Raw genomic sequence first — 18716 nt, 5'->3', positions numbered from 1 at the left:
AATAGGTTTTAAAAGGAGTTGAGTACTTGCTATTAAGAGATGATAAAATTGTGGAAGATACACTTTGCTTGTTTGATGGGTTTTAAAAGCATTCAAATTGTGTAATGAGCAACATGTAAAAATGATACTGGGCCACATTCAATTGCTAAAAATCTATATATTGGATAGACGTGATACGACATTATTGACGGACCTTCTAGTTCCAACAGTTGACTCTACTACACCAAAACAAAATTCAACTCTCGAGAGGCATCAAGAAACTTCGGTCCACCACTTATAAATCAAGGTGTTTATTAGTCAATTACAAATTGAATTTAATGAATTATTAGAATTGGTGAGTACATTTATGTATCAACGAAATGAATTTGATGTTATGATTAGAATGGCTTTAGGAATAATTTTGAAATAGTGTATTCCATTGATATTGGTCAAATTAAATATTAATAAAAAATAAAAAAATTTAAACCACTCAAAGTGGACTCGGTGGAAGCAATTAAAGCACCTACCTCAAGTGGATTATTTGTCAAGTAAATGATTTAGTGAAGGAAGGCTTAAAAGAATATCTTTATAGTTATGATTATTGACTAATATCTCTATCAGAGGTGTATTATGAAAAAAATTTCTCATTGTAAACATGTTGTCTAGTTTATCAGTAGAAACAGCTTCACACTCAACTTGTAAATTTATTACAAACCCGAGTTTTCAAGCCCAAATTTGGTTGTCTTAGGAGAACCTACAGATAATTTACCTTAGAACTTGGAATTTTCAAATTGAATATATCTTCCAGTAAGCCCCCATGCACTAAAAGAAGAAAAATCTACTTGCAAGATTAGAAATAGATGAAAGGTTTCTGTTTCTTCTATTTCTCTATTTATTGCCTTACAATTTGTCCGGGTTTATGTTAACATGTTTCTTAGCTAGGAAACATACATATTCATTTCATGCAATGATATGTTAAGAAAGAAACTTTAGAATTTGTAAAATTATAATCTACATATACATTCAAGTATGACATTAGTGTCACTATCCAAACATCCAAACTGCAATAATACATGGTATGCACTAGTCTATGAGAAGGAGAATGCTAGGTCAATGGCCGATGCCGGCAGCTACTTCCCATCTCTTATTGTGCCCCAAAGAAACTAGCATCTGAAAGAAACCTGCCTACAACATGAATAAGGATCATGATAAGCATCATGAACTCTTAGAGAACCAAATGAAATTGAGATGAGTTTGGAAAGTTATGGTGATCACCAATATTTAACTAATTCATTTGGCTAGAATTGGAACACCACAGGCTGCATGAGCATGCTTTCCTTTCTTAAACACAAGGTTTCCTCTAACAAAAGTCTCCAAAACTTTTCCTGATAACCTTCTTCCCATGTAAGCAGAGAGGCTCTATATACCAAAAAGGTCATTGTTTTATATATGGGATTCACAAAAACAGCCAAATTTATTTTCGTCATTAATCATAACTTGAAAAATCATATATATAATACTAACATCATGTACTGTAAAGTGGGAAACACTAGGTCTAGATCTTAGTGAAAGGGTGAAAAATCCTGTTTTATTTTTGTTAGTGGTTTTTCCTAAGAAAAGGAATTAGCTTATTATTAAGAACAAAGAAAGTCATAGACAGAATGAGTTTAATAACAGGATAAAGAAAAAATAAGACACGTACAGGATGTTTAAGGAAAACAGGATAATCTTCATTCAGGTCAAACTCCACCTCTGGTTTCCAAACTACAATATCTGCATGGTTTCCAACTGCAATGGCCCCCTAAAACATAAATGAAAATTTAGTCAGACTTGAGTAAACATTATATCCTAAGCATATTCGTTTGACATGCCAATTTCATAAGTAAATATTTAAGTAGCTTACCATGTGGCTTTTTCAAAAAGAAAAATTACAAAACAAATCGTAGTATAAGAGTTATAAGTTTTAATCTAAAGTGAACTCGTTCAGCAAATATAATATTTTAGTAACACAAGAAAAGAACCGTCTCTTAAGTTGCTATCTTAGATAATCTTGTAGCAACAATGAAGTAAAAAGCATAAGGTTCATTTCTTTTAGACATACCTGAGGCAATGAGGGTTGACTATATTAGGATTGAAAAAGCATGACTAAAAGGCCCTTGGGTTCAATCCTTACTCCTTTGTCGGCAGGTCCAGACCAAATTCTTTCTTTTTTTTTATATTTTTCAGTTACTTGTTTCAAAAGAATAATGCTAACTTTGTTCGAAGTGGAAATGAAAAAAAATTAAATTATTGCAATTTATTTTAGTTAAACAGATTGCAAAAAAATTTTTAGAGTATATACAGATTCAAGGGAATAAAACTGTAATTATTAATTATACAACACTAAGTGAGAGGAAAGAAGGAAACTACAATTGTTACTTTTGATTCTAACCCCGCAAGTGTTGCAGGTTTCTTGCTCCACAATAACGACAACTGTTCTAGAGTTAGTCCATGTTTCTTCCCATAAGACCACGTCACTGGAAGATCAAACTACAAGTCTCCCAATAGAACTTCAGTCAGTCTTTACACTAATTATAGCATTCACGAGGCAATATAAACAAATCAAATTCAACTGAAAGACTGAAACAAGCAAACTAGCACATGGCTTATCAAAATCTTGCTTAAATTCATCATCATGGTCCTTAAGGATGACTGGATGCTTTATGCTCACCCTCTAATTGTAACTTTAAATCTTTTTATATATAATTTAGAAGCCACAGTTTTTGGGTGCACTTAGGTAAACAACTTAATCTCTTATTCAACAGCTCTTATCACATGAAGGTTTATGCCATAAATTTTGATCATGAAATTTTATTGAAATAAGTTAAAAAGAGCTTATTTTGATAAGTTACATCAAGAAACTTATTACCATGGGCTGTAAACAACTTATGAAAGTCATGAGCTATTTTCATAAGCTCGGATAAACTTCCCATAAGAAAAATGATCTAACTTCAATGTAAAAAAAATCATTAACCTGCAAAGATGTTACACCACCCCAAGCCTTCAAGAAGTCACCCTCCTCCAGAAGCTTGAGTTGAGGCACAGTTGGTGAATGATCAGAACTTAATAGGTCAATGTGTCCCTCCTGAAATGAAGAATAAAATAAGTAAAAACTGATGAGCTCATAAATAATTGAAGACAATAATGGGGACATCACGAGTGGGCAGGGAACGCTTAAAATGAGTATTTGGGAGAGAAAGCGTACTAATACAGCCCCCCATAATTTTTCTCTGTTATAAGCATCACGAATGGGCGGGGAACACTTAAAACGAGTATCTCCATTTGGTATCTCTTCAGATGAGAAAGCTAAGTAATGGGGACAAGTCTCAACACTTATGCTGTCACCACGACTTTTTGCTTCCTGAACAGTATAAATTTATAGCATTAGCACTCATATCAATTGGTGAATTCCATATTTAATTTTAACAAGGCAACTCAATGCACACAATACCTTAATCAGATCCAAGGAAGCACTTGAATCAGACAAGTGGACAATGTGAACATGTGCTCCTTCTAAAGGACCACCTTTTCTTGTGTCCTTCGTAACACCTACAAGTTCTTTAATGGCTGCTTCCTCCCTGGAAAAGTAAAGGAGAGCTTTAATAATTTGTTCTGGAAATTTCATGAGCATTATGTCAATTAAAGATACATGATATTGTGCTCATCCAAGATTCCAATGGATTGCATTATAGAAAAACATACTGGACGGATATTTCTTGTTGTTAGTCTTTTAAAATATTCAAAAACATCTTGAGATTGAGTCAAGTTTATTTCCTTTTATACAAATTATGGCTTAATGGCATGTCTTTTTATTCAGAAAACAAAGTCTTAAATATCTTACCATGAAGGTGGCCTAGTGTGGAGATAGGTCAAGTAAGCACGCGGACCACCTTTATCATTAAGCTCCAAATGTTTTTTAGAATGTTGTTGAATCTCAGAATGCACAAGTAAAGGCCTTCTATATTTTGCTAACACAGACAATCCCTCCTGACAAATACATTTGTAAACAATTGAACAAGGCCAAAAAGAAAGCTACTCCTTAGTGTAAAACATTACCCCAGCAGATCTTTTATGAGTGAAAAGTAATGCGAGCAGATAACAGTATATCAAGCAAAGCAACAATCCCATGCCATGTTAATATGCAAGCGAAATTAGGTATGCAAAGAAATATAAATAAGTGCAATGAACTGATTAAAAAAGATTCCCAGCTATAACTTTACATAGTTTGGAAAGAATGTACCTTGATATGGTGAATAGTAGTCAAAGGAAAGTCACTAATTCCCGAAGAACACATAAAAGACTACAAACACAAAAAGGAAAAAAAAAAAAGAGTCAGACCAAAAGGCAACAGATATTATCATACAGACATATGATGACTTGCACCGTGGAGTGTGGAGAGACAACTCATGTCATAACATATGTTTTGAAGAAATCATGTATAATACCAAGATGATAAGACGATTAATGAACAAAGAAATTCAGGAATCCCCAACAAGATAGTGCCAAACTACTTCAAAGATATATGCCAAGGAGAGCCAGCGCCTGGAAATGTCTAGAATTCATATATATTCTCGGCACTAAGGTAAATAAATCAAATTAATGCTAGGTAAAGTATCTAAAGTAATTAACTTTAAAAAAAGTTGAATCATGAAATTGACCCCACTGAATATGTCCTTGACCACTAAGCAAAGTTGCAATAGTAATGCATAAGATTTCAAATGGTTACCTTCAAACCGAGAACACCGGCACTTAGGAGACCTTCAAGAATACTTGTATTATGTGCATTTTCAGGGATTAGGCCTCCCCAAAATCCTGAATAGGATTATAAAAAAAATACTCAGAAACTCAATTAATTGTATGTTAAGACAGTTTTTTGGTCATACCAACATCAACATAGATTTTATTCTCTGCAGCTTCAAGCTGAAAACAGGTGGAAACTTAAGTCAGGAAGAAAAAATTATTCAATTTAACAATTAACCATAAGTAACCTAGCAAATTCAACACCATCAAAGACAGATTATCCATACATGATCAGCATTTAATTGCATGGAAAATTTTAAATGATATATATCAGAAGGAACTACTCCTTCTATCTCTTTGAAATAAAGAGATTCATCATAATAGGATGAATATTATTTATTAGCTATTACTTATTACATAGATAAACTTATTACTTCATAAAAATTTAAATGCACAAGCAGGATCAATTACTGATACCTTAAGTTTCAGTGTTTCCTTAGACACAGTCGTAGGGTGATTGTTTAGAGGCATGTCAACCACTGTTGTTACACCACCTGTTGAAAGTTGAAGCAGATCTATTTAATGTATATAAATCAAACTAAATAAGTTATGCATATCAACAACAGTTGACATAGACAGGACAACTATCATTAGGAAGAGAGTGACAAATTATGAAGTTATCCACAATGTAACATCAGATGAGGACTGATAAGTCATAACAAGTTACTGTTTTCTTTGTTCTAAGCTTGAAATCTAGATTTACTTAAGAAACATAGGAAAAATATATTGAGATTTTCCCTGAAATATCCTATCATATTAAACATGGGAAAAATATATTAAGATTTTCCCTGAAATATCCTATCATATTTCTAAGGTATACTACTAATGAACGAAATTGTTGATCAATAGAGGAAGAACATCTGCATACCAGCAGAAGCAGCTCTGGTACCAGTATCAAATCCTTCCCATGCAGTTCTTCCTGGCTCATCAAGATGTACGTGCCTGTCAATGTAAGTAATTTAAATAATTAGAGGGAGGACGACTCACGGAAATCATGTTAAGATATAAAATGAACCATATGGAATTCCACAGACTATTAAGGTATTGATAATTAACTCTTCTAGTCTAGCATTCCTACTCAAAATACAATTTGTTTTTCTACTAAAAATTAACAGAAACAAAAAGGATATGAAACTGTTTTCGTTGTGTGTCTGCTTCTTTTATAATTCATGTATGCAACAATTTAATTGTTCAAAATGAGTTTCTTGTAACGACTGCTACCAAGATTAATGAGACAAAACTCAAGGAAGAAAAATGCATTAGAACCACATTTCCACAGTAATTTTAATATTTTATATCACAGTAAGTGAGGAAAGCTACATGGATCAAACAATGCCAATGTGTTCAGCCAAAAAGCCAAGTCTTCAAATGGGCCATTTAGACCCAAGTTCTTCTTAATAGTCTCTAACTAGGAGTTTTTTTCTTGGTTTTCTGCTCTCCCTCGGATTAACTCTTTACCACTGCTTCTATTGGTCTTCTTCTCACATGACCAAACCATCTTAGAAAAAAAATTACTATATTTTCTTCATTAAGTGTTATTCCTTCTTGCTCTCTTATAGTAAATTCTTGCATACCCAAAATTATTGTTACACTTTTCAATATTGATGTATTTAGAACATGCATCTACAGAACAATGGCAGCAATAAACAGTAAGAAGATTATTTTCACGCCTTACACATCAATCAAGCCAGGCATGACAACAGCATCTCCATAATCAATTATTTTTTCTTGCTTAGACTTCCCCTGCTTACTATATCCCTCGATGACAGATATTATTTTCCCTTCATTTATCTCCACTGTTAATGGTCCACAAATAAAAGAATTAACTAACACATGTACAAAGTGATAGTGTGGTGAAGTATTTACTTGTGCAATTGGTTCTATTAATGAACTTCGAAACAACAAATGATCAAGAGAAAACATTAAATTTTTATTACATCCGTCTCTAGATATAATATTTTTTAACTAATTCAGATTCTTTAAAGAAGTTGATTAATTTAGTTAATAATATTAAATTTGTTAGTAATTTGTATTATTTTTCAAAATTACCCTTAAAATTATTGGGAATTATCATCTAACTCTTTTCATTTAATTATTTTCTACTTAATTAACTAAAATGTGCTAGTATTCTTTTTCAATCTTTACAAGAGAAAAAAAAATGAATTTTTCTTATTAATTTATAGAATTTATTGTAAAGTAACTAAGCAAACATCTGTTGAAAAAGTCCTGTATCGACTACCTTATTTCTTGGAGTGCAGCTTATATATCTATTGAGCAATTTTATTTAATACCAATTGATTTTAAAATAACTCTAACATGATATCAGAATTCAACTCTGTGCCTTGATCTCGCTTCCGCTCGGGTAGTACTTTTTATCTATCCTTTATTTAGCACGATCTTTAGAGTTTAGAGAATAGAAATATTCATCTTGTTTCTTTTCTCACAACCTCACTTTTCTTTTTATTGTATTACAAGTATCTTTCATTAAAAAAAAAAAAAAAAAAAAAAAAAAAGCAATCCTTTTCTAAACACATTTAGAAAGAAGAAGAAAAAATGCAACAACCTTACTTTACGCGAAAAGCTTTGCATCCTCACGGGACAAAATGAAAGAGAGTTACTCGAACAAAAATATAATGAACAAGGGTTAAAAAGCAAAACCTGAACCAGAAATGATCCCTTGTGGGGTCACAATGCGTTTGCTGGTTATCCAGAAATGACGATGGGGAAGAAGGCTGCACTTATTCCGCGGGAACTGTGGCACAAAATTTCAGTTCTCAGACCATATATAGCAGTTGAAATTTTCATAACAAAAGTTGAGCTAAAGGTTTTTAAAATTTTAAACTGGTTTATAACTTTTGTTGACATAATCATGAGAAAGAAAGAATGAAAGTGAATAGATGGTGGACCTTTACGAGAGGATGCAAATGGGCCCTGTAAGAATCCTGCAAGTAGAAGAATACTACTAAGGAAATGAGGATTGTGAGCAAAGGCAACACCCTCCAAACAAAATGCTCCATTTCTCACCATCACCACAATTGTGCTCTCTCTCCTTTTATAATTTCATTATGGTACCATTGTTAAAGCATATTACAGATGTCAGCTTAGCTTAAGACCAGACGCGTGTCTAAGAATTAATGTTGGAAGGTTGAGGTGACAAATTTCATATTTGAATCCTATTCTAATATTAACTCATTAATTTTATTTTATTCTTCTAATAGTTTTTAAACAATAAATTTGTTGATTAAAGTCTAGTAATTAAATAATTTCAATGTCTTATTTTATAATTATTCATTTAATTGTTATTTTATAATATACTTTATTTCAAATTAAATTTTTTAAAGAATAATTTTTTTCTTAGCAATGATAATAATTACAAGAATTACTAATGATACTATCTTTATTCCTATATAGACCATTCTTTGGCCACCAAAAAATATAGACTATTCTTTTGAGAATTCTTTTTCTCCTTTTTTTTTTATAAAACTCTCCTCAAATTATCATTTTTTATCAAAATATATTTAATTACTTCATAGTTTCTTTAGTCAACAAATAATAAAAACTATAAATTAATAAGAAAATTAATATTTCTCGCCTTTGAAGATGGAAGAAAATAACTAACAGATTAATTAATTAATTAATTACGTGGAAAAGTTGAGATGAAGATTATCATTCTACTCTAATCTTCTATAAATCCTCCAGCTCCTATTTTATAAAGACAGTATTAAATGAAAAATAAGTTAGTGTCTTGAAAATATAAAACTGTTCAGTACTTAAACCTAAAAGAAGTAGATTTGTAGAAGATGAAATAGAAGAAATTAAAATTATTCTATAAATATTACATGCATTAAAAAAAGATTAATTTTAACATAGTTTAATATTTCTAACACGACATTAATATATTTTGTTAGTATTTCTTTGCTAACCTTCAATTTAGGAAAAGAAAGTAAAGATCACTAATATCAAATTGATGTTTATTAGAAGTTAAATTATTTCAAAATTAATACAATATTTTTTAATTCATTCTCTTTTTAAATTTTCAACTATTAGATTCAAATAAAAAAAACTAAAGTAATTTCAAGTTTTAAAATTTATTCAAATAAGCTATGAATAAAAGAAAATAATTTAATTTGATATGTATAAAAACAATCAAAATTAAACGATTTAACCTTTTAATAAGAATTGATTTTAAACTAAATCAAGACCGTGGCAACCACAAGACCTAAAGGCAGCCACCTTAGACTCTGAGTAATTCTTTTTACATATTTAAAAAATAGTATAAATTATTATGTGATAAATTTTATTTTGAGAATTTCTATGATACTCCATCAATTTTTGGAGTTTTGGTAATGTTGATTTTTAATCAATAGTTATTGAGTTAAATTTCCATATTATTATTTTGATAGTTGGTATAAAATATTTACTGTAATTCAAAGAAATTTTCAAATTAGTTATGGTATGAAAAAAATATAAGAATTTAATGTATATGTAATGATAATGTTAAACAGTTTTTCACTTTCAATAAATCACAAATTATGTTGTTTTAATTAAAGAGACTAAAAAGATAACTTTTTGAATTTAAGGGACTAAAAAATGTAAATTTTCATGTGTAGGATTAAAAAAACAAATCTCTTAATTTGAGGAACCAAAAATATAATTAAACCTAATATAATATATTTATAATTAATTAATAAATAACTTTGTTTGCAAAATTATTTATGTTCTTTCAATTATTTAAAATTATTAATAATTGAGAAATAAAAAAATTAAAAATTATTTGGAAACATTATAAAAAATCTTAATAGTATAAACTGAAAAACAAATATTTCTAATAATTGTATATATACATATGATATTTTTGTACAAAGTTTGGGAGGCCATAACCCCCTTAGTCATAACTAAGATCCGTCCTTGATCCTACAGGTGTTTGCACAGTCAGGACAACATTTTGGGGTTTGGAGAGAAAGAGAAAAAAGACAATTTGGTATATTTGTTGTAAAAATTCCAATCTTAGTGGAAGACTTCGAATGAAATGGCACAAATGTATATTCAGATTAGAGTTGTGATGTTAAAAGGTTCCTTCATTTAACAAATCTAATATGTCAATTAAACAGATTGAAATATATAATAAATTTATTACTAAATATCAAAATAATGACATGATAATGTAATAACTATTGGTTAAAAGAATTGCATACCAAAATCCTCAAAATATGTGAGGGTACCATTTTTATTATATTATTTATAGTTAAATTTACAAAAATATTTTGATGATAGATGAAATTACTCATACAAAAATTAAAACAATTTATTCTCTGTTAGATGACATCAAATCAAAAACAGGATTACATGATATTAGGGGACATCATATCAATTTGGGATCTGTTAGTTTGATATGTTTTATCTAAGTTGAATCAATACTCAAATAAAAAATAATCAAATTTTATTAATTTATTTTAGTTAAAATCAAATGTATAATTTTTTTAAGCCTATCACTTTATACTATTGGTCTAAACAAAAGAACAAAGCCTTGTGAAGAATAATAAAAGAGAAAAGAAATCCACATACATTCCATTCTTTATCAGTGAATTCCACGTTCTTAATCAATGTCAGCAACAGTACGATGTGGTGCACGTGGACCACATGCATGGCTGGCTTTCGTGTTTCATTTTCACAGAGGAGTGCTCGTAAATACCACCCTTCCAAAAGTAAAAGAAAAAGGATGATCTATTCTTTTTTCTTACTATTTTTTCACTGTACATGATTGAGTTTTTTTTTTTTTCTTCTAATTTAGAATATTTAAAAGAATTATTGATCTTTAACTTTTCGAGATGCCCTTGGTCAGTGTTTTTCTTTGTGTGTAGCATATTTCAATTCAACAGCTACTTGTACAAAAACAAATATTTCAATTGGAACTTGACGAGTAAATCCTCTTACGTGTCTTGTTTTTTTTTTGCTACACCGAGAGTTACTTCACATGTTGTTGTTTGACGTAAGATAGATAGTAGATTTGTTTATCTTTTGTTGAATTTTTTCATAATTTGGTAAATAAATTTGATAAACTAGTAATTCTTTTTACGTATTTTATATTTTAGAGTAATGATACAAATTATTTTTTATTTTAAATATTTTATTAACATTTTTTATTTTTTTCCTTTTATCACATTATAAATCTTATATATATATATATATATATATATATATATATATATATATATATATATATATATATATATATATATATATATTCTCTCTAAATATTGAATAACACATTGAGTGTGAATAAAATATTTTCCTATTTATTACAATAAATTAAACTTTGCTATTTTCTCTTCTGCACTATCTTGTCATGTGCAGGGACAGAGTCATGAAATGAGAGGTCAAGTATGAAAAATTAATTCATTTAATAAATATATACTTATCAAATTTTATACAAATATTTAAAATATTAATTACAACAATAATCTATCACATTATTTATTTTACATGTCCAAAATAATCTATAAATTGAATTTACAATGAAATTTTTAGCGATATATTTTGCTTTCAAAATGAATATTTTTCAGTAATATATGTTTCAGTAGGAAACACTATTTCGAAACAAAAAGGTTCAAAATAAAATTGATTTCATATCAGCCATAAAAAAAAAAAAAAAAAAAAACTAAACCTACACAACACGATAAGATTGTTTGATGTTGCTTGTCATCTTTTATCTAATCTGGTGGCTAGTTTAATTTTATTTCTGTTTTTCTGTCTCCCATGTACTGGAAAGAAGAAGAATCTACTTGCAAGAATTCGAATGGACGAGAGGTTTCGGTTTCTTTTTTTTCTTCTATTTATATTCCCTTACAAATTGATCAGGATTATGTCAACATGATGTTTCTTAGTTAGGAAACATGCATATTCTTTTCATGAAATGGTATGCGAAGAGGGGGACTTGAGAATTTGTACAATTGTAACCTACATACGCATTCAAGAAAAGAACAACATTATGTCATTGTCCAAACATTCAAACGATAATAATACATTTGGTAATGCACTAGTCTATGAGAAGGAGAATGCTAGGTCAGTGGTCGATGCCAGCATCTACTTCCATCTCTTATTTAGGTCCCAACGTAACTAGCATCTGAAAGAAACCTGTCTACAACATGAATAAGGATCATGATAAGCATATCATGAATTCATAGAGAACCAAATGAAATTGAGATGAGCTTGGAAAGTTATGGGGATCACCAGTATTTAACTAACTCATTTGGCTAGTATTTGAACACCACACGGTGCAGGAGCATGCTTCCCATCCTTAAACACAAGGTTTCCTCTAACAAAAGTCTCCAAAACTTTTCCAGATAACCTTCTTCCCATGTAAGCAGAGAGCTCCTAAATTACCAAAAGGTCATTCTTTTACATATGGAATTCAAAAAAACAGCCAAATATATTTTCTTCATAACATGAAAAATTATGTGATACTAACAGCATTTATTAGCAAAGTGGAAAACAATGGATCTTTATGAAACGGGGAAAAATCTTATTTTTTTATTTTTTTAATGGTTTCTCCTAAGAGAAAAGGAATCGGCAAAATAAATACAAATAAATGATATGGTTTAGAATGAGAGGAACTTTTTTTCTATTTTTTGTATAGGAGTAGTGAGAGGAACAATTTGGTTCCTCTAGAATCTATTTTTCTCAACTGCATGCAATTTGTCAAACAAGAAAACTTTAGCAAGAAGCCACCATATAACAGTTTGAAATGGTTTTAAGTTTAACTTATAATTAAGAACAAAGAAAGTCATTGACATAATGAGTTTAATAACAGGGTAAACATACAGAATGTTTGATGAAAACAGGATAATCATCATCCAGGTCAAACTCCAGCTCTGGTTGCCAAACTACAATATCTGCATGGTTTCCAACTGCAATGGCCCCCTAAAGCATAAATGGATATTTAGTTAGACTTGACTGAAATTATTTTCTAAGAAGCATACACATTGACAATCTGACGACTAGATATTCAAGTGTCTTATCACAGTCTTCTCAAGGAAAAAAAACATTTACGCAACCAAATCATATAGATAATATTTCTTTTATTTTTATTTTTCAGTTACTTGCTTCAAAAGAATAATGCTAATCAGATTGCAATATTTTTTAATAGTATATACAGAATCAAGGGAATAATACTAAATTATTAATTATACAATACTAAGTCAGAGGCAAAGAAGGAAACACCTTTGATTCTAACCCCGCCAATGTTGCAGGTTTCTTGCTCCACAATAACGACAATTGTTCCAGAGTTAGTCCATATTTCTTACCATATGACCACGTCACTGGAAGATTAAACTACAAACTCCCAATAGAACATCAGTTAGTCCTCAGACTAATTATAGCATCCACAGTTGCAATATTAAACATATCCAATTCAACTGAAAGTCTGAAACAAGGAAACTAGCTCATGGCTTTCTGATTAAAATATTGCATAAATCAATCATCATGGTCCTTAAGGATGACTGCATTTGGGTATATAATTGCCTTTGAAAGCTATGGTTTTAGGGTGCATTTGGGTAAACAAATTAATCTCTTATCACGTGAAGGTTTATTTATATCATAAACTTATCATAAAACTAAATCAAATAAGCTAAAAAGAGCTTATTTTGATAAGCTACACCCAGAAGGGTATTGAAATGAGCTGAGAAGAACTTCAAGAAGTCTTCCAAAAGGAAGTGTTCATAAGCTCAAACAAGCTTCCCATAAGCTCTTCCAAATGCTCCCTAATTGTCATTTAGTGGAATCCCAACAATATTTTATATCACTAGAACGAAAACTACAACAATAATTACAAATAAGAAAACTACAATGGATATACTCACCAGATATTTGTATTCTCAATATGGTCGTGATGAAGTATTCATTCAACAATCAACTTATAGATTGATAATTGATTTCAAATAGGTTTATATTATTGCAGTAAGAAAAATTGTTTAATTTCACTGCATGAAAAATCACTAACCTGCAAAGAAGATATGCCCCCCCAAGCCTTTAAGAAGTCACCTTCCTCCATAAGCTTGAGTTCAGGAACAGTTGGTGAATGATCAGAACTTAATAGGTCAATGTGTCCCTCCTGAAATGAAGAATAAAATAAGTAAAAACTGATGAGCTCATAAATAATTGAAGACAATAATGGGGACATCACTAGTGGGCAGGGAACGCTTAAAATGAGTATTTGGGAGAGAAAGCGTACTAATACAGCCCCCCATAATTTTTCTCTGTTATAAGCATCACGAATGGGCGGGGAACACTTAAAACGAGTATCTCCATTTGGTATCTCTTCAGATGAGAAAGCTAAGTAATGGGGACAAGTCTCAACACTTATGCTGTCACCACGACTTTTTGCTTCCTGAACAGTATAAATTTATAGCATTAGCACTCATATCAATTGGTGAATTCCATATTTAATTTTTACCAGGCAACTCAATGCACAAAACACCTTAATCAGATCCAAGGAAGCACTTGAATCAGACAAGTGAACAATGTGAACATGAGCTCCTTCTAAAGGACCACCTTTTCTTGTGTCCTTCGTAACACCTACAAGTTGTTTAATGGCTGCCTCCTCCCTGGAAAAGTAAAGACGAGCTTCAATAATTTTTTCTGGAAATTTAATGAGCATTCTGCCAATTAAGATACATGATATTGTGCTCATCTAAGATTTCAAATAGATTGCAATCATAGATAAACATACTGGACTGATATTTCATATTGCTAGGTTCTCTTAAAATATTCAATAACATCTTTACAGTCATGTCTTCCTAACCACTTCTTATTATACAAAAAGTACAATGCTCTAGAACATGGGTACTTTCATCTTCTCAACACCCTCAGTCACAGACTCACAGCCTTCACCTTATTGAGGATCAACTTTCAACTCAATTAGGAGCCCCACACCTTTGCCTCAAAGAAGAGAACTAATTACCAATTCGAACCAAAGCCTTTGGTGAGTTAATTCATCTGTAAAAACTTACGATATGTTTAAGCAATAGTCTAACCAATTTTATGTCTTGACAAGCCAGAAGGAACAAGCATAACAAATTATTTATCTGGAATAAATTTATGTCTTAATGGCATGTTTATTTATTCAGAAATTTTAGACTTAAAATGTCTTACCATGAAGGTGGCCTGGCATTGAGATAGGTCAAGTAAGCACGTGGATCAAGGTTATCCTCATTAAGCTCCAAATGGTTTTCAAAATCTTGTTGAACCTCAGCATGCACAACTATCGGCCTTTTATATTTTGCTAACACAGGCAATCCCGCCTGACAAATTGTAAAACAATTGAACAAGGCCAGAAAGGAAAGCTACTCCTTAGTGTAAAACATTACCCTGGCAAATCTTTTGAGTGAAAAGTAATGCTAGCAAACCAAAGTACATAAAGCAAAGCTACAATCTCATGCCATGTTGTAATGTAATCAGAATTGGGTATGCAAAGAAATATAAAGAAGTACAATGAACTGATAAAAAAAACTTCTCAGCTATAACTTCACATAGTTTGGAAGGAATGTACCTTGATATGGTCAATAGTAGTCATAGGGAAGTCATTTATTCCTGAAGGACACATAAAAGACTACAAATGCAAAGGGAAAAAAAAAGAGTCAAACCATAAGGCAACAGATATTATCCTACAGATATATGATGGCTTGCATTGTGAAGAGACAACTCAAGTCAAGACATATTTTGAAGAAATCATGTCTAATTCCAAGATGATGAGATGATAAATGAACACAGAAATTCAGGAAGATAGGGTCAAACCACTTAAAAGATATATACTAACAAGAGACAGAGCCTGGAAATGTCCAGTATCCATATACATATATTCTCAAAACTAAAGCAAATAAAATTAATGCTAGATGAAGAATCTAATGTAATAATAAACTTCTTTAAAAAAGTTGAATCATGAAGTTGACCCCACTTAATATGTCCTTGACCTCAAAGCAAAGTTTTCAAATGTTTACCTTCATACCAAGAACACCAGCACTTAAGAGCCCCTCAAGAATACTTGTATTAAGTGCATTTTCAGGGATTAGGCCTCCCCAAAATCCTGTATAAGATTACAAAAAATATCTCAGTAACTCAATTAACTGTATGCTAAGGAAGAGTTTGTTGGTCATACCAACATCAACATAGATTTTATCCTCTGCAGCATCAAGCTGGAAACAAGTGAAAAATTATGTCAAAAATTGCATGGAAAAACTTAAATGATGGATGTCAGAAGGAACTCCTAATATCTCTTTGAAATGAAAAGATTCATCACAAGAGAATGGATATTATTTAAACGCACATACAGAATCAATCACTAATACCTTAAGTTTTAGTTTTTCCTTTGACACGGTTGTAGGATAATTGTTCAGAGGCATGTCAACCACTGTGGTTACGCCACCTGTTGAAAGTGTTGGAACAGATCTATTTAATGTGCATATAAACCAAACTAAATAAGTTATGATATTGACAGCAGTTGACATAGACAGGAAAGCTATCAATAAAAGAGAGAGAAAAATGATACAAGTTATCCACTATGTATCATCTGATGTCATAACAAGTTATTGTTTTCTTTGATCTAAGCTTGAAATCTAGATGCACTTAAGAAGCATGGGAAAAATTATCAGGATTTTCCCTGAAATATCCAATAAAGTTCCAAGGTGTACTACTAATGAAGAAAATATATAGATTAATAGAAGAACATCTGCATACCAGCAGCAGCAGCTCTGGTACCAGTATCAAATCCTTCCCACTCAGTTCTTCCTGGCTCATCAAGATGTACGTGCCTACCAAAGTAAGTAGTTCAAATAATTAGAGGCACGATGAAACACAAAAATCACGTTTAGACATAAAATGAACCAGCTGGAGTTGATAATCAACTCTTCTTCTAGTCTACCATGCCTAAAGTCCAATAAATTCTTGCATACCCAAAGCTATTATTACACTATTCAATATTGATGTATTTAGAATATGCATCTACACAACAGTGTCAAAAATAAACAATAAAAAGATGATTTTCACATCTTACACATCAATCAAGCCAGGCATGATAACAGCATCTCCATAATCAATTACTTCTTCTTGCTTAGGCTTCCCCTGGTTAGCATGTCCCTCGACAACAGATATTATTTTCCCATCATTTATCTCCACTGTTAACGGTCCACAAATAAAAACAATTAACTTGTGTACATTGTGATAGCCTGGTGAAAGTTGTACATGTACAATTGAAACAACAAATGATCAAGAGAAAATGTGTTTTTCACTAATGAATTGATGCTAGTGCCACTCAAGTGAGTCCTAACTCCTAAGACCTTACTTTACACCAAAACCTTCACAACCTCACGGAACAAAATGAATAGAGGAAAACAAAAATATAATAATCAAGGGTTAAAAAAGTAAAACCTGAACCAGAAATGATCCCTTGTGGGGTCACAATGCGTTTGCTGGATATCCAGAAGTGGCGATGGGGAAGAAGGCTGCACTTATCCCGTGGTAACTGTAGCACGAAAAGTCAACAATATTTAACCCTCATTACATAACGCCCCAAACCCACACACACTCTTCAATTCTCAGACCACGGCAGTTGAAATTGTCATAACAAAAATTCCAATTTTTCAAGTAAAAAATCCAGTGACTATTGTGGCAAAAAGCAAGAAATTCTTGAGCACAACTTTGAAATCAAAGTTGAGCTAAAAGGTTACTGATTTTTAACTTTTGCCGGTGATGCAGGCATAATCATGAATCAAAAAGCACGAGAAAGAACCAAAGTGAATAGAAAGTGAACCTTTATGAGAGCATAAAACTGTGCTGTGTAAGAATCCTGCAAGTAGAAGAACACTCCAAAGGAGACAAGGATTGTTAGCAAAGGCAACACCCTCCACAACAGCTGATCCATCTCCCACTCTCACTATTATGCTCTCTCTTCTTTATGAATTTATGCTATGATTATTACAAGGCACTCTCTTCTCCTCTCTGTTAGATGACACTGAAAACTAAGGGGTTACTCACATACATGATTTTAACTTCTATGGTATATCATATCTTCCTCAAGAAAAAGGTACTGTATATCATATCAACTTCAGATTTGCTAGCAGATGATGAATTATCTGAGTTAAATCAATACTTTAATAATAAAAAAACAATCATGTTTTAATGATATTTTTTTGAGTTTTTTTCTATAAATACACCTTCTTTTTCCTAATTTTTTCTTAATCTATACTCTTTTGTAATTTAATTTTTAATATATACTACTTTAACTTTTTCTCTTTTTTATTTTTTTAATTTAAAATATTATAAAATAAAAATATTATATTATATAATTTTTAATTAGTTTCAAAATTACTTATTTATTAAATTAAATTTTATAATTTTGTTTCTTTTTTTTAAAGAAAAAATATACCGATAAAAAGAAATAAAATTGGATAAAATTAGAGTACAATTTTGTAGTTATTTTGTATGTATTTTTGTAGTTAAATTTATGTACTGTTAATATTTTTTTGTTATGTTCGTTAATTAAAAAAAATAAGAGAATTAGTTAGTAACATTAAAATAAACCATAAAACATAATAAAAAAATAATTGATACATATATCTTATACAATAAACATAAAAATTCAAAGACATTGTTTTAATGTTTGATTTCACTTTTTTCTAAGTTTTATTTAACTTATTAGTCTATTTAAACATTTTTTTTCAAATATATTTATTTTATTTATGATATATGATTAATATCTTATTAAGATTAATTTTTTATTGCATATAAATAAATAAATAGATCCATTTATCAAATTTAATAGGCTTTTTTTATAAGTCCAAGCTTAACTTATTTAATGAATAGGTTTCTTAACTTATTTAAAGTCTGATAAAACTTTAAATAAATCA

The 18716-nt window shown here is 30.6% G+C and overlaps 2 protein-coding genes across 8 annotated transcripts; both read right to left on the bottom strand.

The window, feature by feature from the left end:
* Window positions 1–974: 974 nt before the first annotated feature.
* LOC100796088 (allantoinase) lies at window positions 975–7875 on the bottom strand. Of its 5 annotated transcripts, XM_026125660.2 has the most exons (16): window positions 7725–7875; window positions 7477–7570; window positions 6494–6614; window positions 5687–5760; window positions 5236–5312; window positions 4902–4938; window positions 4745–4830; window positions 4259–4318; window positions 3860–4005; window positions 3470–3596; window positions 3224–3379; window positions 2993–3103; window positions 2398–2508; window positions 1682–1780; window positions 1255–1398; window positions 975–1160 (listed from the first exon to the last, which is right to left on the bottom strand). In XM_026125660.2, the coding sequence occupies exons 1-15, from the start codon at window positions 7833–7835 to the stop codon at window positions 1270–1272; spliced, it is 1539 nt and encodes a 512-aa protein (XP_025981445.1). In that variant the 5' UTR covers window positions 7836–7875; the 3' UTR covers window positions 975–1160; window positions 1255–1269. The 5 variants fall into 5 exon arrangements, 3 of the variants coding, with proteins under 3 accessions (XP_025981445.1, XP_040865841.1, XP_040865842.1); XR_005888778.1 differs by lacking the exon at window positions 1255–1398 and having other exon boundaries at window positions 975–1164; window positions 2411–2508; XM_041009907.1 differs by lacking the exon at window positions 1255–1398 and having other exon boundaries at window positions 975–1164.
* On the bottom strand, window positions 1083–17926 carry LOC100795029 (allantoinase). 3 transcript variants are annotated; one of them, XM_026125659.2, is made up of 16 exons: window positions 17621–17926; window positions 17239–17332; window positions 16865–16985; window positions 16549–16622; window positions 16161–16237; window positions 15971–16007; window positions 15813–15898; window positions 15365–15424; window positions 14968–15116; window positions 14294–14420; window positions 14048–14203; window positions 13817–13927; window positions 13039–13149; window positions 12640–12738; window positions 12049–12192; window positions 1083–1160 (listed from the first exon to the last, which is right to left on the bottom strand). In XM_026125659.2, the coding sequence occupies exons 1-15, from the start codon at window positions 17729–17731 to the stop codon at window positions 12064–12066; spliced, it is 1542 nt and encodes a 513-aa protein (XP_025981444.1). In that variant the 5' UTR covers window positions 17732–17926; the 3' UTR covers window positions 1083–1160; window positions 12049–12063. The 3 variants fall into 3 exon arrangements, with proteins under 3 accessions (XP_025981444.1, XP_006597423.1, XP_003545920.1); XM_006597360.4 differs by lacking the exon at window positions 1083–1160 and adding an exon at window positions 11760–11956 and having other exon boundaries at window positions 17621–17925; XM_003545872.5 differs by lacking the exon at window positions 1083–1160 and adding an exon at window positions 11760–11952 and having other exon boundaries at window positions 17621–17925.
* Between the last annotated feature and the right edge of the window lie 790 nt (window positions 17927–18716).

Source organism: Glycine max, chromosome 15 (assembly GCF_000004515.6).
Source record: "Glycine max cultivar Williams 82 chromosome 15, Glycine_max_v4.0, whole genome shotgun sequence".
NCBI classification, from domain to species: Eukaryota; Viridiplantae; Streptophyta; class Magnoliopsida; order Fabales; family Fabaceae; genus Glycine; species Glycine max.
The sequence above is the reverse complement of the archived record's forward strand: the minus strand, read 5'-3'. Positions and strand labels throughout refer to the sequence as shown.